The sequence below is a fragment of the Furipterus horrens genome, unplaced genomic scaffold (assembly GCF_987537825.1).
Source record: "Furipterus horrens unplaced genomic scaffold, mFurHor1.1.pri manual_scaffold_4, whole genome shotgun sequence".
Lineage (NCBI taxonomy): Eukaryota > Metazoa > Chordata > Mammalia > Chiroptera > Furipteridae > Furipterus > Furipterus horrens.
Genome location: NW_028327174.1, coordinates 136,953,477 through 136,973,810, shown reverse-complemented (window position 1 = coordinate 136,973,810; position 20,334 = coordinate 136,953,477). Strand labels below are relative to the sequence as shown.

The 20,334-nt window shown below is 35.6% G+C and overlaps 1 protein-coding gene across 1 annotated transcript in view; it reads left to right on the top strand.

Moving 5' to 3' along the window:
• LOC150012916 (DENN domain-containing protein 4C-like) overlaps positions 1–20,334 on the top strand; it is a 105,055-nt gene that overhangs the window by 74,310 nt on the left and 10,411 nt on the right. The window contains exons 21-26 of the mRNA XM_090274071.1: positions 3,214–3,336; positions 4,228–4,374; positions 7,559–8,718; positions 15,500–15,677; positions 16,397–16,506; positions 16,790–16,965. Of these exons, the coding sequence (XP_090130197.1) occupies positions 3,214–3,336; positions 4,228–4,374; positions 7,559–8,718; positions 15,500–15,677; positions 16,397–16,506; positions 16,790–16,965 (1,894 nt within the window). The remainder of the gene's footprint in view (positions 1–3,213; positions 3,337–4,227; positions 4,375–7,558; positions 8,719–15,499; positions 15,678–16,396; positions 16,507–16,789; positions 16,966–20,334) is intronic.

Below are 20,334 nucleotides of genomic sequence, written 5' to 3'. Positions count from 1 at the left end.
TTTTATAGGCATTAAAGATTTCAGTGTTCTAGTGGTTCTGGTGGTTTTTGCTTGCTAAAGCTGATCTAAATTCTTATGCTGAATACTACCCCCCCTAATTACAGAAACCTGTATAAATCATTGAAAGTCAGCATAAGGCTAAGTTACAATCCTGCTGGTGAATTACCTTTCTTTTTTCAAGTAGGAATTTTTATCAGACTTTCATATTAAAGCCACCTTATTTTATTTCCTCCTGTATTTTTTCTAATGCTGAGAAATGAAATGGATTTTACTTATGAAATACCAAGAAAATAAATTTGTGACATGAAACCATTTCACCATGAATAATAATAATGATAACTACTATTCGTATCCCTCTAGATTTTTAAATTTGTCTCCTTTAGTAGAAAAAATGATCTAGTAATCCTGGGTGATTGTCATAAAGATTTTAGTAGTTGGGGAAGAAACTTCAGATCCTTTTTCCATATATTTCTTTTCAGCTGCATTTCAAATGGCTAAAGTCCCAGTACTGAATTTACAGTGATTATATATCTGTAGTTTCTAGTGATGTCATTTGATACCTTTGGAGACTTGTAGCCCAGATACTTAAGTTACTTTTTTCATTAAGGATTATCCTGTAGAATCTTTCCACTTGGTACCTGATACTGAGTCACTCATCTTGTTGGGGAGCATATCCGGGTTTAATCAGTTTACTCAGTTTCCAGTCTAGTGTCCTTTTATGGCACCACAGTGCTTTAACAGCCTTTCTGAGGGGGCCAATAAAAACGTGACTAAAGTTAGTCATTCTAAATATCATGTAAAGAAGTTTAGTTCTTTTGTTACATATATGGCAAACCCAACACTTGAGTGGTAGTGTAGCAAGTGGTAGTAGAAGGTATAACACACTGTATTTTTTATTTTATGTGTTTTTCTTTTTTTAATAGTTTATTTTTTAATTGTATTCTTTCCATTACCACTTATCCCCCTTATACCCTTTTCTAGCCTCCACCCCCAGCAGTCACCACACTTGTGTCTGTGTCCATGAATTTTTGTGTTTTTTTTTTTTTTTTTGGCTTGATCCTTCTGCCCCCAAATCCCCTCCTCTGGAGCAGTCTGTTTTATGTTTTTCATTGATGTTCTTTATAAAAGGATTGTCTAGTAACTGGTCTTAGTTTTGGTTTTACACTTGATCTTAGCCAAAAGACCGAGAAGTGATTAGTTTTGGTTTTAAATAATATAAGTTTAAAGCTAAATAAACTTTTTAAAAACTTCATTTTGAAATAATTTCACACTTATAGAAATGTTGTAAGAATAGTACAGAGAACTCTTGAATAACTTTTATTGAGATTCACTCACTTTTAGTTTGCCACATTTGCTTTATTTTCTTTCTATGCACATATACACATTATTTTCTCTAAATCATGTGAGAGTAGGTTGCATACATCTTATCCTGTTACTTCTTAATACTTTAGTAGTATTTTGTCTTATATAACCACAGTATAGTTAACAAATTTAGGAAAACTTTGGTAAACTGCTTTAATCTATTGTTTGCATTCCAATTTTGTCAATTATTGTAATGTCCTTTGTAGTACTTTAGCTCCCTCTATTTGTCTCCTTCAGCCTGGCACAGTTCCTCACCCTTTCTTTGTCCTTCATTACCTTGAACCTTTTCAAGAATTCAGTCCAGTTATTTTGTGGAATGCTTCTCAATTGGAGCTTGCCTGATTTTTCCCTGTGATTAGATTAGGTTATGCATCAATGGCTCTACTACAAAAGTGATATTGTATCCTTTCAGATTATCACATTGCGGAGACACACAATGTGTGTCTGCTCCTCATTCGTGATGTTAATTTTGATTACTGGTTTCAGTGTTTGGTTTCTCTTAGTTACTATTACCCCCCCCCCCTTGCAGATAATAAGCTATCTGTGAGGAGACACTGTTAGACTATGCAATAATATCCTTTCTTATCACAATTTCTCTTTTAAATTTAGCATCATTGATGATTATTGCCTGAATCAGTCTTTACTGTGATGGTTATAAAGTAGTGGTTTTGCCAGCTCTATCCTCCCTCCATATATATCCTTTAGGCATGCCTTCATCTTATTTTTGAGCACTTTGTTCTAGCACAATAAAATATTTCTGACTTATTCTTCTATATTCCCTGCCTGAGCTTCCGGAACCAGCTCTTTCTTCAAGGTTCCTAGGTTCCTTTTAATGGGCAATAGATTTTAGAAATCAGCATCTGGGCTCTAGGTGTGTTTACCACTCCAAGGTGTTACTGCTTCTAGACTTTCTTAGAAGAACTAGAAAATATGTGTGTGTGTGTGTGTGTGTGTGTGTGTAAAATACTTCTTATTACAATTAACCCTACAGGTTTTTCTCTGCCTTCCTTCATCCCATTTTTAAAAAACAATTTCCACATTAAGAATCTTAGCTTCTGAAAACATCATCACATTTACTCATTTGCTCAGTCCTGTAGTACACATAAAATAATTTCAGAATTGCTGCACCCCTCTGAAAAACAAACCTCCTCAGGAGTTTAGGAATTGACTGTTACCCCCAGGCATAGGGTATATATTCAAAATTATGTGTTCCAAAGTTACTTGGATTAGTCTGCCCCATCCTTTCAGTATGTTTATATTATTCATATGAAATACAATTGCTTTCATTTGTTTCTGTTTGTATTCAATTTTAGTTACTCCTCATCCCCATTTTATTGATTTAATTTTATGAATATGTAGAAGTTAATACATTTCCAAGAATAAAATATAATAAGCCATATTTATAGAAGTGTCCTTTCCCTTCAATCCTATTTTGCCCCATAATCTTATTGGTAACCAGTTTTGTTTTCTGATTTATTACACCTTCATTTCTTCTTGCAAAAGTAAGCAGATATATGTCTGTTTTATTTCATCTTCTTACACAAAAAGTAGCATTCTATAGACACACTCCAAAAGAAACTTTTCAAGATATCTTGTGCAAGTCTATTAATTTACAGATGAGGAAAATTAAGGTTCAGTGCTTTCAAATATGTAATGGTTTTTAGTCTCTTATGTTCCTATTTTTACTGTTCCTTGCTTCTTATTGTTTTAAAATGTTCTGTGTGCTTTGTAAGCTTTCTTGTCTTCCATTTCTCTAAGTTGTGTAGATCAGTGGATTTTCTTCTAAAATTTTATAGCTGGACTATAAGTATATGAAAACATTTTTATGTAAACCTGCATTATTTCTCATAGGTGGTCAGTCTGACCAAGGCTATGGGTCTAAGGATGAACTTATAAAGGATGATCCAGAAATTCATGGGACTGATGAACAAGCAGCAAGAGAATTGAAAACTAAAATAAAAGTGCAAACAGAAGGTTAAGTACTGACATTTTCTAGCTTTACTTAGAAAAATACCTCTGTTAACTAAAAGTGTTGTTTGATAATTTTGGTGATGATTTTTAGAATTGTAAGGTCTGAGTTTATAAGATACTATGTACCATTATTTAGGATGGATTTTAGTAGGCTCTGAATTTTAGAATATAGGCTATCTTCAGAGACTATCTTCAGAGCCCTCAATATTGTAGGAAACTGTGGCTATTAAAGTATTTATTTGCCAAAGTTATATAGCTACTTTTTGACAGAACCAAGACTAAACTTGGTTGATATTTTAGTGCCCCCCTTTATTTAAAATGCTGTTTCACTAAAAATCTTTCACATACCAAAGTGGGTATTTTTCATTGTTGGGTTAAATATAGTCTTTGTGGTTTCTTTATTTTTTTTTTATGGGACTCATTGAGGTAGAAAAGATTTGTAGTAATCATTTTATGGAATATGGATGAATATTTTAGCTTTATGGTAATAAGATGTTCTTCCTGTCTTTTTACACGAAAGTGTATTTTCTTCAATGATGTCATTTATTTTATTCTCCAATTATGTAGAAGCAAGTCCATCTCCTACTTGAAAGTGATGAGGAGTACAGCTGAAGGCCAAAGCTTTAATTTATTCATTCAATGAATTCATTCGTTCAAGAATGCTCAAGTTAGGATTATTGAATACTAAAATAAAGCTGTTATTTCTGTCAATACTGGCCACATTTATGGCATAAAGTAAATGAGACATAATAAGTCAATAAAAATAATCATGTATTCATCCCCACTTGAGGAAGAAAGCTATGTACATAGAATATATTAAAATCAATACATGGTTTCTGCTCAATATTGGCCAAAGTAGGAATGATAACATTCAAACATTTTTCTTTTCCTCAGAGACGTGTGTTGTCTCTGCTGTGGTGGCAAAACATTCACAACCTAGCGGAGAGCCACAGAACCCTACTGAGCCTCCTGCATGGAGTAGCAGTATTGTGAAAGTTCCATCTGGTATATTTGATGTCAATGGCAGGAAAAGTAGCACCGGTGAGTCTTTATGTATTGGTTATTAAATATTTAGAATATACTTCTACAGAAACCTGGCTGCTGTGGCTCAGTTAGTTGGAGTGGTGTCCTATATACCAAAAGGCTGAGGGTTCAATTCCTGGTCAGGGCTCATACCTGGTTGTGTGTTTGATCCCCTGTCCAGGCACATCCGGGAAGCAACTAAGCGATGTTTCTCTTTCTCTAAAAGCAATAATAAAAATGTCCTCGGGTGAGGAATATACACATGCACGAGCACACACACTTTTCTGTAGATATACACGTGTCTTTATTAATGACGTTACATTTTGACTAATTACAATGAACATGCTGAAAAGCCAGAAGTAAGTTTCAGTTCTATAAATGAGCTAAATAAGTTAAAACAGTTGTTAAAGATATTTAATTTTTGAAAGGAGGGTTATTTATAGAGTGTTTAGTTGTTATTTGGAATACCTTTTCTTGTTGTAATGCCTATTCTCAGGTTGGTCTCACTTTCTCATGGTTGATAATGAGAGGTGACTACCAGTCAGGGCTCTCATCTATTTTTTAGAAAGCATAATGACCTGGAAAACTTGGCAGGGAAGTCTTTGATTAGGATTTTTTAGAGCCTCATATACTTTCAAGGACAGAGATGCAGTGATGTGATGGAATTTTAGGGCTTATGTGTGATAGGGTGATTCCTGTCACTGAAAGGTAATGGAAAAAAATGATTGACATCACTTACTCTCTACACAAAATACTTTAATTTTGGCCCAATTATTATAAGCACCATGAGCCACTTCTTATTTGTGATTAGGTATTTGTAATGAATAACTGTTATGTGTGACTCCCTTGAATTTGAGTTTACTACTTTCAGTTATGTTATAGCCTACCAAGTACTCTTTTTTTTTTTCCCCAAAGATTTTATTTCATTTTTAAAAAGCGAGGAGGGGAGGGCGAAAGAGGGGGAGAGAAACATTGATGTGAGAGACACACACCTATTGGTTGCCTCTTGAAATGCCCCCCAACTGGGAACCAAACCTGCATCCCAGGCATGTGCCCGGACAAGGAATCAAACCAGCAACCTTCCTCTTTGTGGGACGACACCCAACCGACTGAGCCACATGAATCAGGGCACCTCCCAAGTACTCTTACGGCATACATCTAAGTATACACTTTTAAAGAACAATGAAATTGGCCTGTGTCTTGGTGTCCTTTGTTAGTAGCTACAGTTCACTTTCTTTAAAGTCGACTGTCATATCTGTAAGTGTATCTATTGTGTGACTTAACAGAACTTAATTTTACCACCTTTTTAAAAAATGTAGAAATATTTCTTATTCCTCAAGGCTTTTTGTTTTGTTTTGTTTTGTTTTTTGTATCTACTGTGATACCAAGTCAGTTATATCTTTTTGTGGGGAAGGGATAGTGCACAAAAAAGCGGAGCTAAACGTTTTTTGAACAAATAAATTGGTATGTATATTCTCTATCCCATGTTTCCAACTTGTTGATACGAGGTTAAAAAGAAAAGGGCAGAATTTTGTTCATCAAAGGGTTAGAATCTTCTCAGAATACTGAAGTGGCCATGGTCTGGAGACTGGTGTGGTTTCTTGCCTTTTTTACTCATCTTATTTCTGTGTTACATCTTGATCTAAGAAGATTTATGTTAAGAAAGAAGGAAGTGGTAATGGGGCTTTTGCCAATACATCAAACAGTCAAATTCATTTTAAAATTGAACTAAATGTGCCACTAAATTCCTGGAAATAGTATGAGAACTAGTAAATTTGCCAAATATTGGTAAAAATTTTTCAAAGCAGGTATAATTTTATAAAATAGGCTAATATGATTCCCCTAAAAGCTTAAAAGATATTCCTAAATCCTCATTATTAGTTCTGTTTAATTGGTATAATTATGACTATTAGTTGGTACCAATTTGGAAGATTAAAAAGAAGCTTGAAATCAATTTGGAAGATTAAAAAAATATTATCAAAGGCTTTCCCTCCAAATTTCCCAGATCGTTATGCTTTTTAAAAAACAAATGAGAGCCCTGACTGGTTCAGTGGGTCGGGCGACATCCTGCAAACTGAAAGGTCGCCAGTTTGATTCCCGTTCAGGGCACATGCCTGGGTGGCAGGCTTAGGTCCCCAGTTGGGAGTGTGTGAGAGGCAACTAATTGATGTTCTTCTCTCATATCAATACTTCTGTCCCTTTCTTTCTCCCTCCCTTCTCCTTTCTCTAAAAATAAATCAAATCTTTAAAAAAACAAACAGGAAGATCTGACACCATTAAAGATTTAAAACAACAAAAACACAAACAAATGGGAATCCTAAATATGAATGAATAGATAAACTTAAGTCTGGGTAATGATTCAAATAGAAAATAGCTTTTGGTTTTGAAATGAAAAATATTGCATGGTAGCAAAGAGTAAAAGACAACATGCTTTCCCAAAGTTGTGGGATAGGGTATTCCTAGAGCTCCTGGCATAATTTTGTGCTACTTGATAAACAAGACACTTGTGAGGGCTGGGATCATATCTGTTTTATTTGACATTGTATTCCTAGCACCTCTCATAGTGGATGTTGGTACACATCCAGGTATTTGTTGAAGGAGTGAATATATCTGAGCAATTTTTAGCTACTCAGATTTTATTAGCCTTCTTGGAGTTGGCCAGTTCAAAGCATTCTATTCTTGATTCTTTACTTCAGGGCAGCTATTTTACTTTGGAGCAGTAAGACTTTGGCTTTGGCAAATATATAATTCCTCCATGACTATGAATTTGCTTTGTGCAGAGTAGATTCCTGGCAAATATTTGTTGAATTAGATATATGAAAGCTAAGATAGAAGAGATTATTTCTTTTTAGATCTGTTATTTGATACAGAATATATTTCTTAAATTGAATATAAACCCTTAAAATGTAAAATATAGATCTATATTGTTCAATGTGATATATTTTAGTGAACAATGCAAATATATACAGCATATATTGCATGATCTATTTTGGAGGATTATACATTAAAATATTATTTCTGGGATGCAGGGTTGAAGGGAGTTTTGTTTGTACTTCTTTCTTCCTATATACCTTCTATTTACTTTCTGAACTTTCTGAATCTTTTACAGAATATGTGTCACTTTCAAAAATTAGAAAATAAACTTTTTAATAAAAGTTACCTTAGAAACCATTCATTTTTAATATTGTACATCCCCTTTTAGGTAGTACTTCAAATGTGCTATTTTCTGCTCAAGATCCAGTTGAAGATGCAGTCTTTGGTGAAGTAACTAATCTCAAGAACAGTGATAGAGGAGAAAAAAGACAAAAGCATTTTCCAGAGAGGAGTTGTAGTTTTAGTTCTGAAAGTCGAGCGGGAATGTTGCTTAAGAAGAGCAGTTTGGATTTGAATTCAAGTGAAGCGGCTATCATGATGGGAGCAGATGCGAAGATTCTCACAGCAGCATTGACGTGTCCTAAGACTTCTCCACTTCATCCTGCGAGAACCCACAGCTTTGAGAGTGTTAGCTGTCATCTAGCTGATACTAGGACTTGTGTGTCTGAAAGCACTTGGGATTCTGAGCACCGATCTTCAGTGTTAGAGATGCTTGAGGAAAGCCAAGAGCTCCTAGAACCTGTGGTTGATGACAGTGTTGCTACAACTACTATGACAAAGGATACACATGACAGTCTACAAAATGAAAGGAACAGTAATCAGTCCAGAGACTTAAAAGCAGGATCCAAAGATCTAATAAATAAAAGAAGTAGTTTCTATGGTATTGCTAAAGCTGTTGAGAGGGAAGATGTTGAAACTGGACTAGATCCTTTGTCTCTTTTAGCCACTGAATTTATAGGAGAAAAAACTTCTGATTCTGAGGACAAGTTGTTTTCTCCAGTTATTGCACGTAATTTGGCTGATGAAATCGAAAACTATATGAACCTAAAGAGTCCCCTGGGTAGCAAGTCTTCTAGTATGGAATTACATGGAGAGGGGAACAGAGAGTCTGGAACTACCCCATTTATTCAACCTTTAGAGAGGAGATCAAGCCTACCTTTAGATCATGGTCCACCAGTGCAGGAAAGTCCTGAAAGTGAAAAGAGCTCCCCTACAGCATCACGGTCTAAAACTTTTACTGGACGTTTCAAGCAGCAACCTCCCTCTGGAGGTCACAAGGAACGTTCAAGTTCTTTATCAGCACTGGTCCGCTCTTCGCCTCATGGCTCTCTGGGCTCTGTGGTAAATTCTTTGTCAGGGCTAAAGCTGGATAACATACTCTCAGGACCCAAGATAGATGTCTTGAAGTCTGGTATGAAACAAGCAGCAACAGTTGCCAGTAAGATGTGGGTAGCTATGGCATCTGCCTACAACTACTCAGACGATGAGGTGAGAATGTTTCATGTGTGTGCTTTATCTAATATTGGAACGTTTGTAGTACTTTTTTTTTTTTTTTTTTTTTTTAATGCGTGCGCTTCGTTCTGAAGTACTTTTTATATACAACTTATTATTTAGAGATTTCTAGAATGGTTTTTATATTTTAAAACTTGATGCATATCCTATTTCTTGAAATAACTTGAACATACATGTAAGGAAGTTAATAATGAAGAAATAGAGTATCAGGACTATATATAATTGCATAGATTAGTCTAAACTAACACATTAAGTTTATTCCTTTGAGAGCACTAATGATTAATGTTTTAATTTAATAATGATGCCATGTTACATTTGCATAGCACTTCAGTTTTTAAGTAACCTTACCTTTGTTATCTTTTAATCTATATGAAGGAACTCTATGACTTGAATTGTAGATTTACTACTGCATAACAAAAACTTGTAATTATTTTAAAAATTATTGTAAAGAAAAGTAGTCATTAGATCTTCTTATGAAAATAAGTGGGGAAATTTTGTTTATTTGTTTTATAGAAAAACTTTAATTAAAATTTCTTTGTTGCCCTGATTGGTGTAGCCCAGTTGGTTGGGCATTGCCCCGCAAAGTGAAAGGTTGCCAGTTTGGTGCCCAGTGAGGGCACGTGCAAGAGGCAACCGAGCGTTGTTTCTTTCTCACATGGATGTTTCTCTCCCTCCCTTTCTCCCTCCCTTCCTCTCTCTCTATGAATAAATAAATAAAATCTCTTAAAAAGGTTTTTTACTATCGTGTTTTAAAAACTATAGTACTTTACTGGAAAAAACAGATCCCTATAAATGTTTGTTATTATTATTGTGGCACTATGTTCTCGGGATTGTTATTATAACCTGTATATATTTTTATACATGAATATGTATGCATACACATATTTATTTAGTTTTTAAAGCAATCCCATGGGTTGGTACTACTTTTATCCCCATTTTATAGATGAGATATCTGAGATTCAGAGAGGTTAATTAACTTCCACAGGTCACAAAACCAGTGAGTTGCAGAACTGGAATTTTCAGTCTGGGAGGACTGGCTCTAGAGTCCACGCTCTTACCCACCATAGCAGCGAAGGGAGCAATATCTTAGAAAACGTTCTTGTGGGGAGTGCCCAAAAAAGAGGAAAGCAGATTGTATCTAAGTTGGCTTTTGATTGATAAATCTAAAGTTTTGGGTTAAAGCAGTAAGATGGCAGAATGTGTATCTGAGAGAATAATGGAAAAAGTATGAAGGTTTAAAACATCATGTACTTTCAAGATAATATAATCAATTCAGATTGCTCAAGTTATACATAGAAAGTATAGACAGGAAATTAAATTGGACAAATAAGACTTGTATACCATTTGAAGGAAAAATGTATTCTGTAGTCAAACTTAATTGAATTAAAAGTACAATAAGTAATATAATTCAAATTGTATTTTGTATATAAAGAGCTTACAAAGTCAGTTAAGAAAAGAAAAATAAGCTAGCTTCAAAAGTATCTTAACCTGGCATTAAGAGTGAGTCATTTTATATTTGAAATTTTATCTAACAGTATTTTTTAAATTTTTTATTTTATTACCTTTTTCCTTTTTGCTCGATCCCTCCACCCCCTAACCTCCATCCCTATAGTTGTCATCCTGCTCTCTATTGGGTTTCTTTGGATATATTCTCAGATGTGGCATTGCTGGATCAAAAGTCTATATTTAATTTTTTGAGGTATCTCCATACTGCTTTCCACAGTAGTTGCCACCAACAGTGCAAAAGAGTTCCCCTTTTCTCCACATCCTTGCCATCGTTTATTGTTTGATTTATTGATGATAGCCATTTTGACAGGTGTGAGGTGATACTAATGTCACTAATCATCATTTTTCTGATGATTAGTGACATTGAGCATCTTTTCGTATGTTGGCCATCTGTATGTCCTCTTTGGAGAAGGGTCTATTCAGGTCCTTTGCCCATTTTTAAGTTAAATGTTTGGGGGGTTTTTTGGTGTTGAATTTTGTAAGCTCTTTATACACTTTGGATATTAACCACTTATCAGGTGTGTTGCCAGATATGTTCTCTTAATTTTGTGGCTTGTCTTTTTGTTTTGTTGATGGTCTCCTTTGCTATGCAAAAAAATTTTAATTTGATGTAGTCCCATTTGTTTATTTTTTCTTTTGTTTCCCTTGCTGGGAGAGCTATATTAGATAAAATATTGCTATGAGCTATGTCAGAGATATTTTTTTAAGTATGTTTTATTGATTATGTGGTTACAATTGTCCCAATTTCTTTTCCCTTTGCTCCCCTCTTCCCTGTACCCCCTTCCCTCCAGCAATCCCACCTCCCTTAGTTCATGTCCATGGGTTGTGCATATATGTTCTTTGGCTTCACCCTTTCCTATACTATTCTTAACTTCCCACTTTCTGTTTTGTACCAACCAATTATGCTTCTTAGTCCCTGCACCATTTCCCCATTGCTCCCGCTTCCCCTCCCAACTGATAACCCTCCAAATAATCTTCATACCTATCATTCTGTTCCTATTCTGGTTGTTTGCTTAGTTTGTTTTTGTTTTTATTTTTTTAATTCAGTTTTTGATAGTTGTGAGTTTGTTGTTATTTTAATGTTCATACTGTTGATCTTCTTTTTCTTAAATAAGTTCCTTTAACATTTCATGTAATAATGGCATGGTGATGGTGAACTCCTTTAGTTTTCCCTTGTCTGGGAAGCACTTTCTCTGCCTTTCCATTATAAATGGTAGCTTTGCTGAATAGAGTAATCTTGGTTGTAGGTCCTTGCTTTTCATCACTTTGAAGACTTCTTGCCAGTTCCTTCTTACCCTCAAAGTTTCTTTTGAGAAATCAGTTGATAATTTTATAGGGAATCCTTTGTAGGTAACTCTCTGTTTTTCTCTTTCTGCTTTTCAGATTCTCTCTTTATCTTGAACCTTTGGCATTTTAATTATGATGTGTCTTGATGTGGTCCTCTTTGGGTCTAGCTTGTTTGGGACTTTGTGTGCTACCTGGGCTTATATGTCTATTTCCTTCATCAAATTTGGGAAGTTTCCCTTCTTTATTTTTTCACATAAACTTTCAATTTCTTGCTCTTCCTCTTCTCCTTCTGGCACCCCTATGATTTGGATGTATGCACCTTTAAAGTTGTCCCAGAGGTTCCTAAGTATCTCCTCATTTTTTTCAATTCTTGTCTCCTCATTCTGTACTGGTTGACTGTTTTTTTCTTATATTCCAAATCGTTGATTTGAACCCTGGTGTCCTTCCCTCCAGCATTGGTTTTGTGTGGATTTTCCTTCATTTCATTTAACATAGCCTTCACTTCTTCCCTTATGCATCTGCCATACTTAAGCATATCTGTCAAGTCTGTGAGCATCTTTATCACCAGTGTTTTGTACTCTGCATCTGTTAGGTTGGCTGTCTCATGACTGCTTAGTTCTCCCACTGAAACCTTGACCTGTTGCCTCTTTTGGGCCATACTTCTCTGTTTCCTCATCTTGACAGGCTCCTGTGTTTGTTTGCCTCTATGTCTTAGGTAGACCTGTGGCACCTGTTACGTTGTAAGGGACGGAGCCTTAGGTATTTGTCAGTACAAAGTGACCCTTTCACCACATTGTGGCACTGTGTGGGGGAGGGGTCTGAGAGGGAACAATGCCACTTGCTCAGCACTCACGCCTTTTCCAGACACTTCTCTCACTTCCGTATGGCATTGGCACCTCTCTAGCTGTTGCCCTGGTCATTGTTCCCAGAGTGGATGGGTTTTCAGATGTTCTAGGACCGTGGGTGCCCTTTAAACAAGTGGACTCTACTGTGAGACCCGCAGTTTCTGCCTCCACCCCAACCCTCATTGGTTTGCACAGTCAGAAGCAATGAGGCTTTATTTTCCCCGGCACTGGAACTGTGAGCTGTGTGGGCTGGTGTGGTGCAGGGAGTGCTCCCCAGGTGTCCCTCCCTACTTTTTAAAACGTGTGACTGCACTTTCCACTGGCCTGCCACTGCTGCCACCGCTGCTGTCACAACCACACCGCGTCCTCTCTGCCCTGGTTCTGTCGTCCTACCTGTTTGGATTATTATTTCTTCTTTATATCTTTGTTGGACTTCCATGCAGCTTGATATTCTGGAACTTCTGGTTGTCTCCAGTTTTGAGGTAGTTGTATTCCTTCTAAGTTGTGGAGGGAGACCCAGTGTGTCTGTTTAGGCCTCCATCTTGGCCAGAAGTCTTTGTCAGAGATTTTAATGCTTGTTTTTTTCTAGGATTTTTATGGATTCGGGTCTAATATTTAAGTCTTTAATCCATTTTGAATTTATTTTTGTGCATAGTGAAAGAAGGTGGTCTAATTTTCCCCACACCAACTGAATAAACTATCTTTAGGCCATTGTATGTGCTTGCTTCCTCTATTGAACATTAATTGACTATAAAGGTGTGGGTTTATTTCTGGGCTCTCTATTCTGTTCCATTGGTCTACGTGTCTTTTTAATGCCAGTACCATGCTATTTTGATTGCTGTAGCCTTATAGTGTAGTTTGATATTAGGTAGTGTGATTCCTCCAACTTTGTTCTTATTTCTCAGGATTGCTGTTGCTATGCAGAGCCTTTTGTGGTTCCATATACAGTATTCCCTCACTTATCATGGGTATTATGTTCCAGACACCCCGCGAAGTAGGAACCTTAAATTTATTCTACACTCTTGAACCTACTTAACAACATACGTATACAGTACCGCAAAATCCCACGATATAACGAAAAATACGCGATAAATAATATAATATTTTTTAAAATCCTGTGATACACTGAGGCCGCTATAAGTGAACTGCGATATAGCGAGGGACTACTGTACATTTTTGAAATATTTGTTCTAGTTTTGTGAAATATGTCATTGGAATCTTGATAGGAATTGCATTGAACCTATAGCATGGACATTTTAATGATGTTATTCTTTCTATCCATGAACACAGTATGTGCTTCCATTTCTTTGTATCTTCAGTTTCTTTCTTCAGTGTCTTATGGTTTTCTGAGTATAAGTCTTTTACATCTTTGGTTAGATTTATTCCTAGATATTTCATTCTTTAAAAAAAAGAGTGAGCCATTTTATATTTTAAATTTTATCTAACAGTATTTAAAAGAATTTTCATATGGAGTAATTTGAACTTGCAATATAAGATTGTAAATTCCAAGTGGTTACAGATCTTAATCTTTCTTTTCATTGCTATACTCATGATACCAGTGCCTGGCAATAACAAATAGGATATACCCAATGTTTTCAAAGAAAGAAAGAAATGAATAAAAAGTCTATAAAATGTTTATAATTATTAACCAGAATTTAGGAAAAAATTAGGAGTATGTGTAAAAATAGCACAAGGGAATTCATCAGTGTAACTTATACAAAATTTAAAGCATTCTGAATGGTTAAGCAATGGAGGATTTACTAAATACATAATAATATATCAGTAAATTCGATTAGGATGGAGGGGTATAAATAATGTAGAAGATTTTTTTTAAAGATTTTATTTATTTATTTTTAGAGAGAGGGGAGGGGAGGGCGAAAGAGAGGGAGAGAAACATCCATTGGTTGCCTCTCATATGCACCCTGACTGGGGACTGAACCTGCAACCCAGGCATGTGCCCTGACCAAGAATTGAACCTGCAGCCTTTTGCTTTGCAGGACAACACCCAACCAACTGAGCCATGCTGGTCAGAGCAATGTAGAAAATCTAATGGCAAAATACGTTAAAAAATGGTTGCTGTTTTGTAAAAATGTATTATTATTTTTAAATGATTAGAAGACTATATATTGAGATTTTGGTTGTACTCTGTGGGTGTTGGTATCTTAAATGATCTTATTTCCTGCTTTGCATATCTGTACTTAAATTTTTTTATCACTTAATATAATAGTATAACAGAAGATGTAAGTGTATTGTCTTTAAAACAAAAATTAGAAAGGAAACTGCTTATTGAAATAATTTTTATTTGAACAGTTACTGTGGTCAAGAACTAATGTTTGGAACTTCATACTTTATGTCTCTCCTATTGGTGGTGGTTATTCCAAACAATCATAATCCCAGCTGAAAGTCCCACAACAACTTCATTTTAAAGGTCTTATATTATCCATATTTTTCAGATGGTATAATTAAAAGTTAGAGAAGTCATTTTTGCAAGGTCATGTAACGTGATCAGAAGCCAAGATCATAGTCTGGCTGTGTCGGACTCTAAAGCTCCCTACTGTACTTGTGCTGCCCTCCCTGATTCCACTGCAGGCAGTGAGCTTCTAGAGTTCCTTCGTTTTACTTGTTTGCTTGTTTTTTTTCTCCCTAAGATTGTATTTATTTATTATTAGAGAGAGGGGAAGGGAGAGGGAGAAAGAAAGGAAGAGAAACATTGATGTGAGAGAAACATCAATCGTTTGCCTCTCTCACACCCCCAACTGGGGACTGGCCAGCAGCCCAGGCATGTGCCCTGACTAGAATCAAACCGGTGACACTTCTGTTTGAATGATTCACTGAGCTGTACCAGCAAGGGCAAGTTCCTTCATTTTATACATTGAATATTGAAAGACACCCCACACCCGAAACATACTCCAGGGGCACAACACAGTCTTAAAGTAATATTATATAGGTCATCACTTGAATGTTTAAGAGTTTGGAAGGGGAATTCCAAATAATTGAAGTTATTCAATGTTTTGAAAATATGGACCGATGATTTTAATTCTGAAAAAGATGAAGTAAATATATTCTCATTGGTGAAGGTATTATTTATATGTGTGTGGTTTTATTCTTTTCAATTAAAGGAGGAAATTAATAGAGATTACAGCTTCCCAGCTGGCCTTGAAGACCATATTTTGGAGGAGAATATGTCACCTAATACAAGTATCTCAGGGTTGGTCCCCAGTGAACTTACCCAGAGCAACACAAGCCTTGGCAGTAGCAGCAGCAGTGGAGATATAGGAAAATCGCATTACTCAGCAAGTATGGAGAAGGATTGTCTTCTATTTTATATGCTCTTACCTTTCCCTTCTCCCACCACACATACAATAAGCCTCATTTGTTGAGATGACCTGAGAGAATTTTAATATAGCCACACCATACTATCACTATTATTTTATATGATCTACAAGTACTACAGTTACTTAGTGTTTTTAGTTGTGTGTATTTGTGGATTATATCATTTGTTCTTAAACTTTAGTGTGTATCAGAGTCACCTGGGGAATTTGCTTAAAAATATATATAAATATCCAAGTCCTAGACTAAAGTTTTTGAGACTGAGTGTATAGAATAGGGCCTTAGAGATGTGTATTTTTTAACCAGTTCTCTGGGTGAATCAAATGCATACCAGAGTTTGAGAATCCCTGGGCTGTATCAACGGAAATGTCTTAGCTCTGTGTTATTTTTTTAACTATAATTCTATTTTATCTAACTTTCTATTATGAAAATTTCAAATTTCCTGAGAAGTTGAAAGAATCATATATTCCACCTAGATTTAAATTATTAACTTTCTCTTTGTATGTGTGTGTGTGTCTCTGTCTGTGTCTCTATATATATACATACACACAGACACTTACATTTTTATACTGAGCCATTTGCAAATAAATATCAGACTTAATGATATTCCCCCCTGAATGCTTAAGTATGCATTTCCAAAGAGTAAGAACATTCTCATAATGGTTATGATGGTTAATTTTCTCTAGGTGAAGTTCCATTTCCAAGAGGCATTAAAGGGCAGGACTTTGAAAAATCAGATCATGGTTCTTCTCAAAACACCAGCATGTCTAGCATCTATCAGAATTGTGCAATAGAGGTAAAAGTTCTGCTTCTGCTCATGAAAAAGTGTCTGTGAACATATTTTTATTTCAGAATGACATGTAACAGAAATCTTGTCATCAGAATAATAAATCATTTTGTTGAATTTGTTTGATGTCTTATGTAAGCAAGGCAATAAACTGGTAGTTTTACCTGTAAAGTAATTGAACTGTAATTCCAAATTTGATCAACAAAATAAATAAAATTCTATGTCTCAAGAGAATGATCTATTAAGATTATCATTGTGGAGGTTTTCAGTGTCTGCATTTTTCTTCTCTTAGGTTTTGATGTCAAGTTGTTCACAGTGCAGAGCTTGTGGAGCTTTAGTTTATGATGAAGAAATTATGGCTGGATGGACGGCAGATGATTCAAATTTGAATACAACTTGCCCATTTTGTAAAAGCAACTTCTTGCCTCTTCTCAATGTAGAGTTTAAAGATTTCAGAGGCTCTGCAAGGTTAGTATTGTAAAAGCTCTCTTGAGAGGTAAGTGCCCCCAAACAGCATGACTCCTGGGGGAAGAGTGAAATGTTCGTGTATTTTCCCCATATCCCTTTCCTTTGTCTCCATCACTTTCAGTATGGGTATTTGAGCAGATAATAATGGTTATGTAGGAGACTACTTTGCCATTGTATCTAACATATAAATATCAGTAGCAATTAATCTTGCCACTAAACTTTATAGGTAATTGAAAACTCTCATATTAGGTATTATTGTAAACTTTATGCCTCTAGACCTTAATTATGTCTTCTAAAAACAATAAAACTAAAAGGTGGGGGGTGTGGTTTGATTTCTTCTTAACTGGTAGTCCTCTGTACAGTGAAATGACCAAATTCTAAGCAATAAGAAAGAGACTATCTATAATCAGCCATTAAGTAAATAATTGAGAGTTTGGTAGCTCTGCTGACCTAAGTAATTATACTTCATATTCTGTTTGTTTTCTGGAGCAAATGAACTCCATATTATTGTCTGCTTTTAGTTGCTTTTAAAAAATATCCAGCCCTGGCTGGTGTGGCTCAGTGGATTGAGCACCATCCTGCGAACCAGAGGGTTGCCAGTGAGATTCCCAGTCAGGGCACATGCCTGGGTTGTGGGCCAGGTTCCCGGCTGGGCATGTGCGAGAGGCAACCGCAAACTGATGTTTCCCTTTCTTTGTCCCTCCCTCACCCTCTCTCTAAAAATAAATAAAATCGTTTAAAAATAAAATAATAAAAAATGTCCAATTGTATGGGTTTTTTCTCTCTTTCCTTTTAGCTTCAGGTGTGGAGCTGAGAGAAATCATACTCTGATTCCTGATAGTAGTGGTAGTTTGTGCAAAGGCCCTCTTATATTTTCTTCCTCTCCCTGCCCATTCCCATTCGCATTGCCTTATCCAATAAAGACATTGTGCTGCTTGTGGTATATCCGTGACTATATGTCCTTATAAAATATGTTGTTTTGCAGGATTATGTATTTTTAACTTATAAGAATAATGTGAAAAAAAATATCTTTGTGGCTTAGTTTAAAATCTGGATTGCTATATGTAAATCTAGTTTATTTCTTTTCTCTGGCAGGAAGTTAATACCTCATTTTACTTATCCATTATTCTAGTGTTGGATACTTCAGTTGCTTCCAGTTCTTTGTTGTAAAAATACCATTTTAGTGATAGAATACGAGGGGAGATCTCAAAAATGGAATTTTATTTATAAAAATATTGTATATTTATTCTTACATGGTTAAACTTCAGTCAGCTTCAAAGTATTCTCCATTTGATGTAATATACCTATTGAGACATTTTTTCCACTGCTCAAAACAATACTCTTTGATTTTGATGCCTTTTAGTGCTTCTGCCATTTTTTGTTTCACCTCTTCCACATTGGCAAAACGTTTCCCTTTAGGGACTTTATTTCATATGGGGAAACAAAAAACATTCCTGGGGACAAGCTCAGGTGAATAGGGAGGGTGGAGCATGGGGGTCATGCTGTTTTGGTCAAAAACAGCTGAGCACTCACTCAGTGCAGTGTAAGCAGGTACACTTGTAAATCGCCCATCATGAAATGGGCAAATGCATTGAAAGAGTATTCAAAAAAATTCACTGAAGCTGAACGCAGCCTTTCACAACAATGCCAGCTGGTACACTGATACATATGGGTTCTAGAACACTCACCTAGTGGGGAAAGCCTGCACTATAAGGGGCCCGTCCTCCAGAAGATAATTCTGGATTTTTTAGGGTCCTCACCCTTGTACACTGTAAAATGCATGTCTTATTTCTGGACTTGTGAAGTAGTTTCTCCCAGAATAAGTCTTAGGAGTAAGACCATTGGGTTTCTTACATGATTTCAGTAAACACTGGGAGATTGCTTTCCAGATGGTTACACTCCCACTAGTAGTGTCTAAGAATTTTCATTTATGTACCTCCTTACCAGCATTTGGTATCACTTCTCTGATTTTTGTATTCTAATTAGTATAAAGCAGTATCTCATTTTTGTTTGAGTATCTCTTGTTATTCCAGCATTTTTTGTGAATCGCCTGTTTATATCCCTTGCCCATTTTTATATTAAAGCTTTCTTTTTCTTGTTGATCTCTGCCTTAACTATTCTTGATGTTAATTCCTTGAAGAGAAATCATTAATTTTGCTGTCCTCATCTATTAACTTTATACCTTATGATCTGTGCTTTTGGAGTCTTGTTTTAAAAGTTGTTCCCATCTGTAGGACATGAAAATGTTTGTCCTGAATATTCTTCTGATATTTTACCTCTGATATTTAGGCTTTAATCTCATGTACACCTCAAGTTCTTATGTACCCCTCACTTTGTGTTCTTCTGTTCATTTTGTCAATATCATATTTTTATTTTTCTGTCTTTGTGTTATATCTGTAAGTTTCCCCCTCATGGAATTTTTTTACTTATAGTTACTTATTTTAAAAATTATAAAATTTTAGGCCTGGTCAGTGCGATTCAGTTGTTTGGAATGTCGTCCCATAGCTGAAAGGTTGCAGGTTTGATTCCCAGTCAAGGTACATGCCTAGGTTGCAGGTTTGATTGCTGGTCAGGGCACAAACAATCCCCGGTCCAAGGGTGCACAGAAGGCAACCAGTCAGTGTTCCTCACATCAATGTTTCTCTTTCTTCCTCTCTCCCTTTCTCTCTCTCTAAAAGCAATGAAAAAATGTCCTCGGTTAAGGATTTAAAAAATATATATGTATTTAAAATTTTAGAGTAACTTTAAGTTCCTTAAAAATACTCAGCCCTGGCTGGTGTGGCTCAGTAGATTGACTGCTGTCCTGGGAACGAAAGGTCATTGGTTCAATTCCCAGCCAGGGCACATACTTGGGTTGTGGGCCAGATCCCCAGTTGGGGGTGTGTGAGATGCAACCAGTCTATCTTTCTCTCACACATTGATGTTTCTCTCCCTCTCTTTCTCCCTTCCTCTCCCTCTCTCTAAAAGTAAATAAAATCTTTAAAATAAAAATTCAACTCGAGTTTTTATTGGGATTGAATTAGTTTTATAGATTAATTTAGGGAAAATGGATATTTTCAATATTATTCTTTTATTTGTGAGCATAGTATATATCTTAATTTTTTAAGATTTTTTTTAATGTACTTTTAAAGTATTCTCCATAAGACTTGTACTTTTTTGTTGCATAATTGTGTTTCTTAAGCTATTTTGGTATCTTATTTTATATTTTCTAATTGAGTATAAAGAAGCATTATTGATTTTCCTTCATAGTATGTCAGTATGGAAAATTTCAGACTTACAGGGTGTTTAAAGATTTTCTTTTACAATGACACACAAATATTCACCCCTACTTTCTACAGTTAACATTTTGCTGTACTTGCTTTATTACTG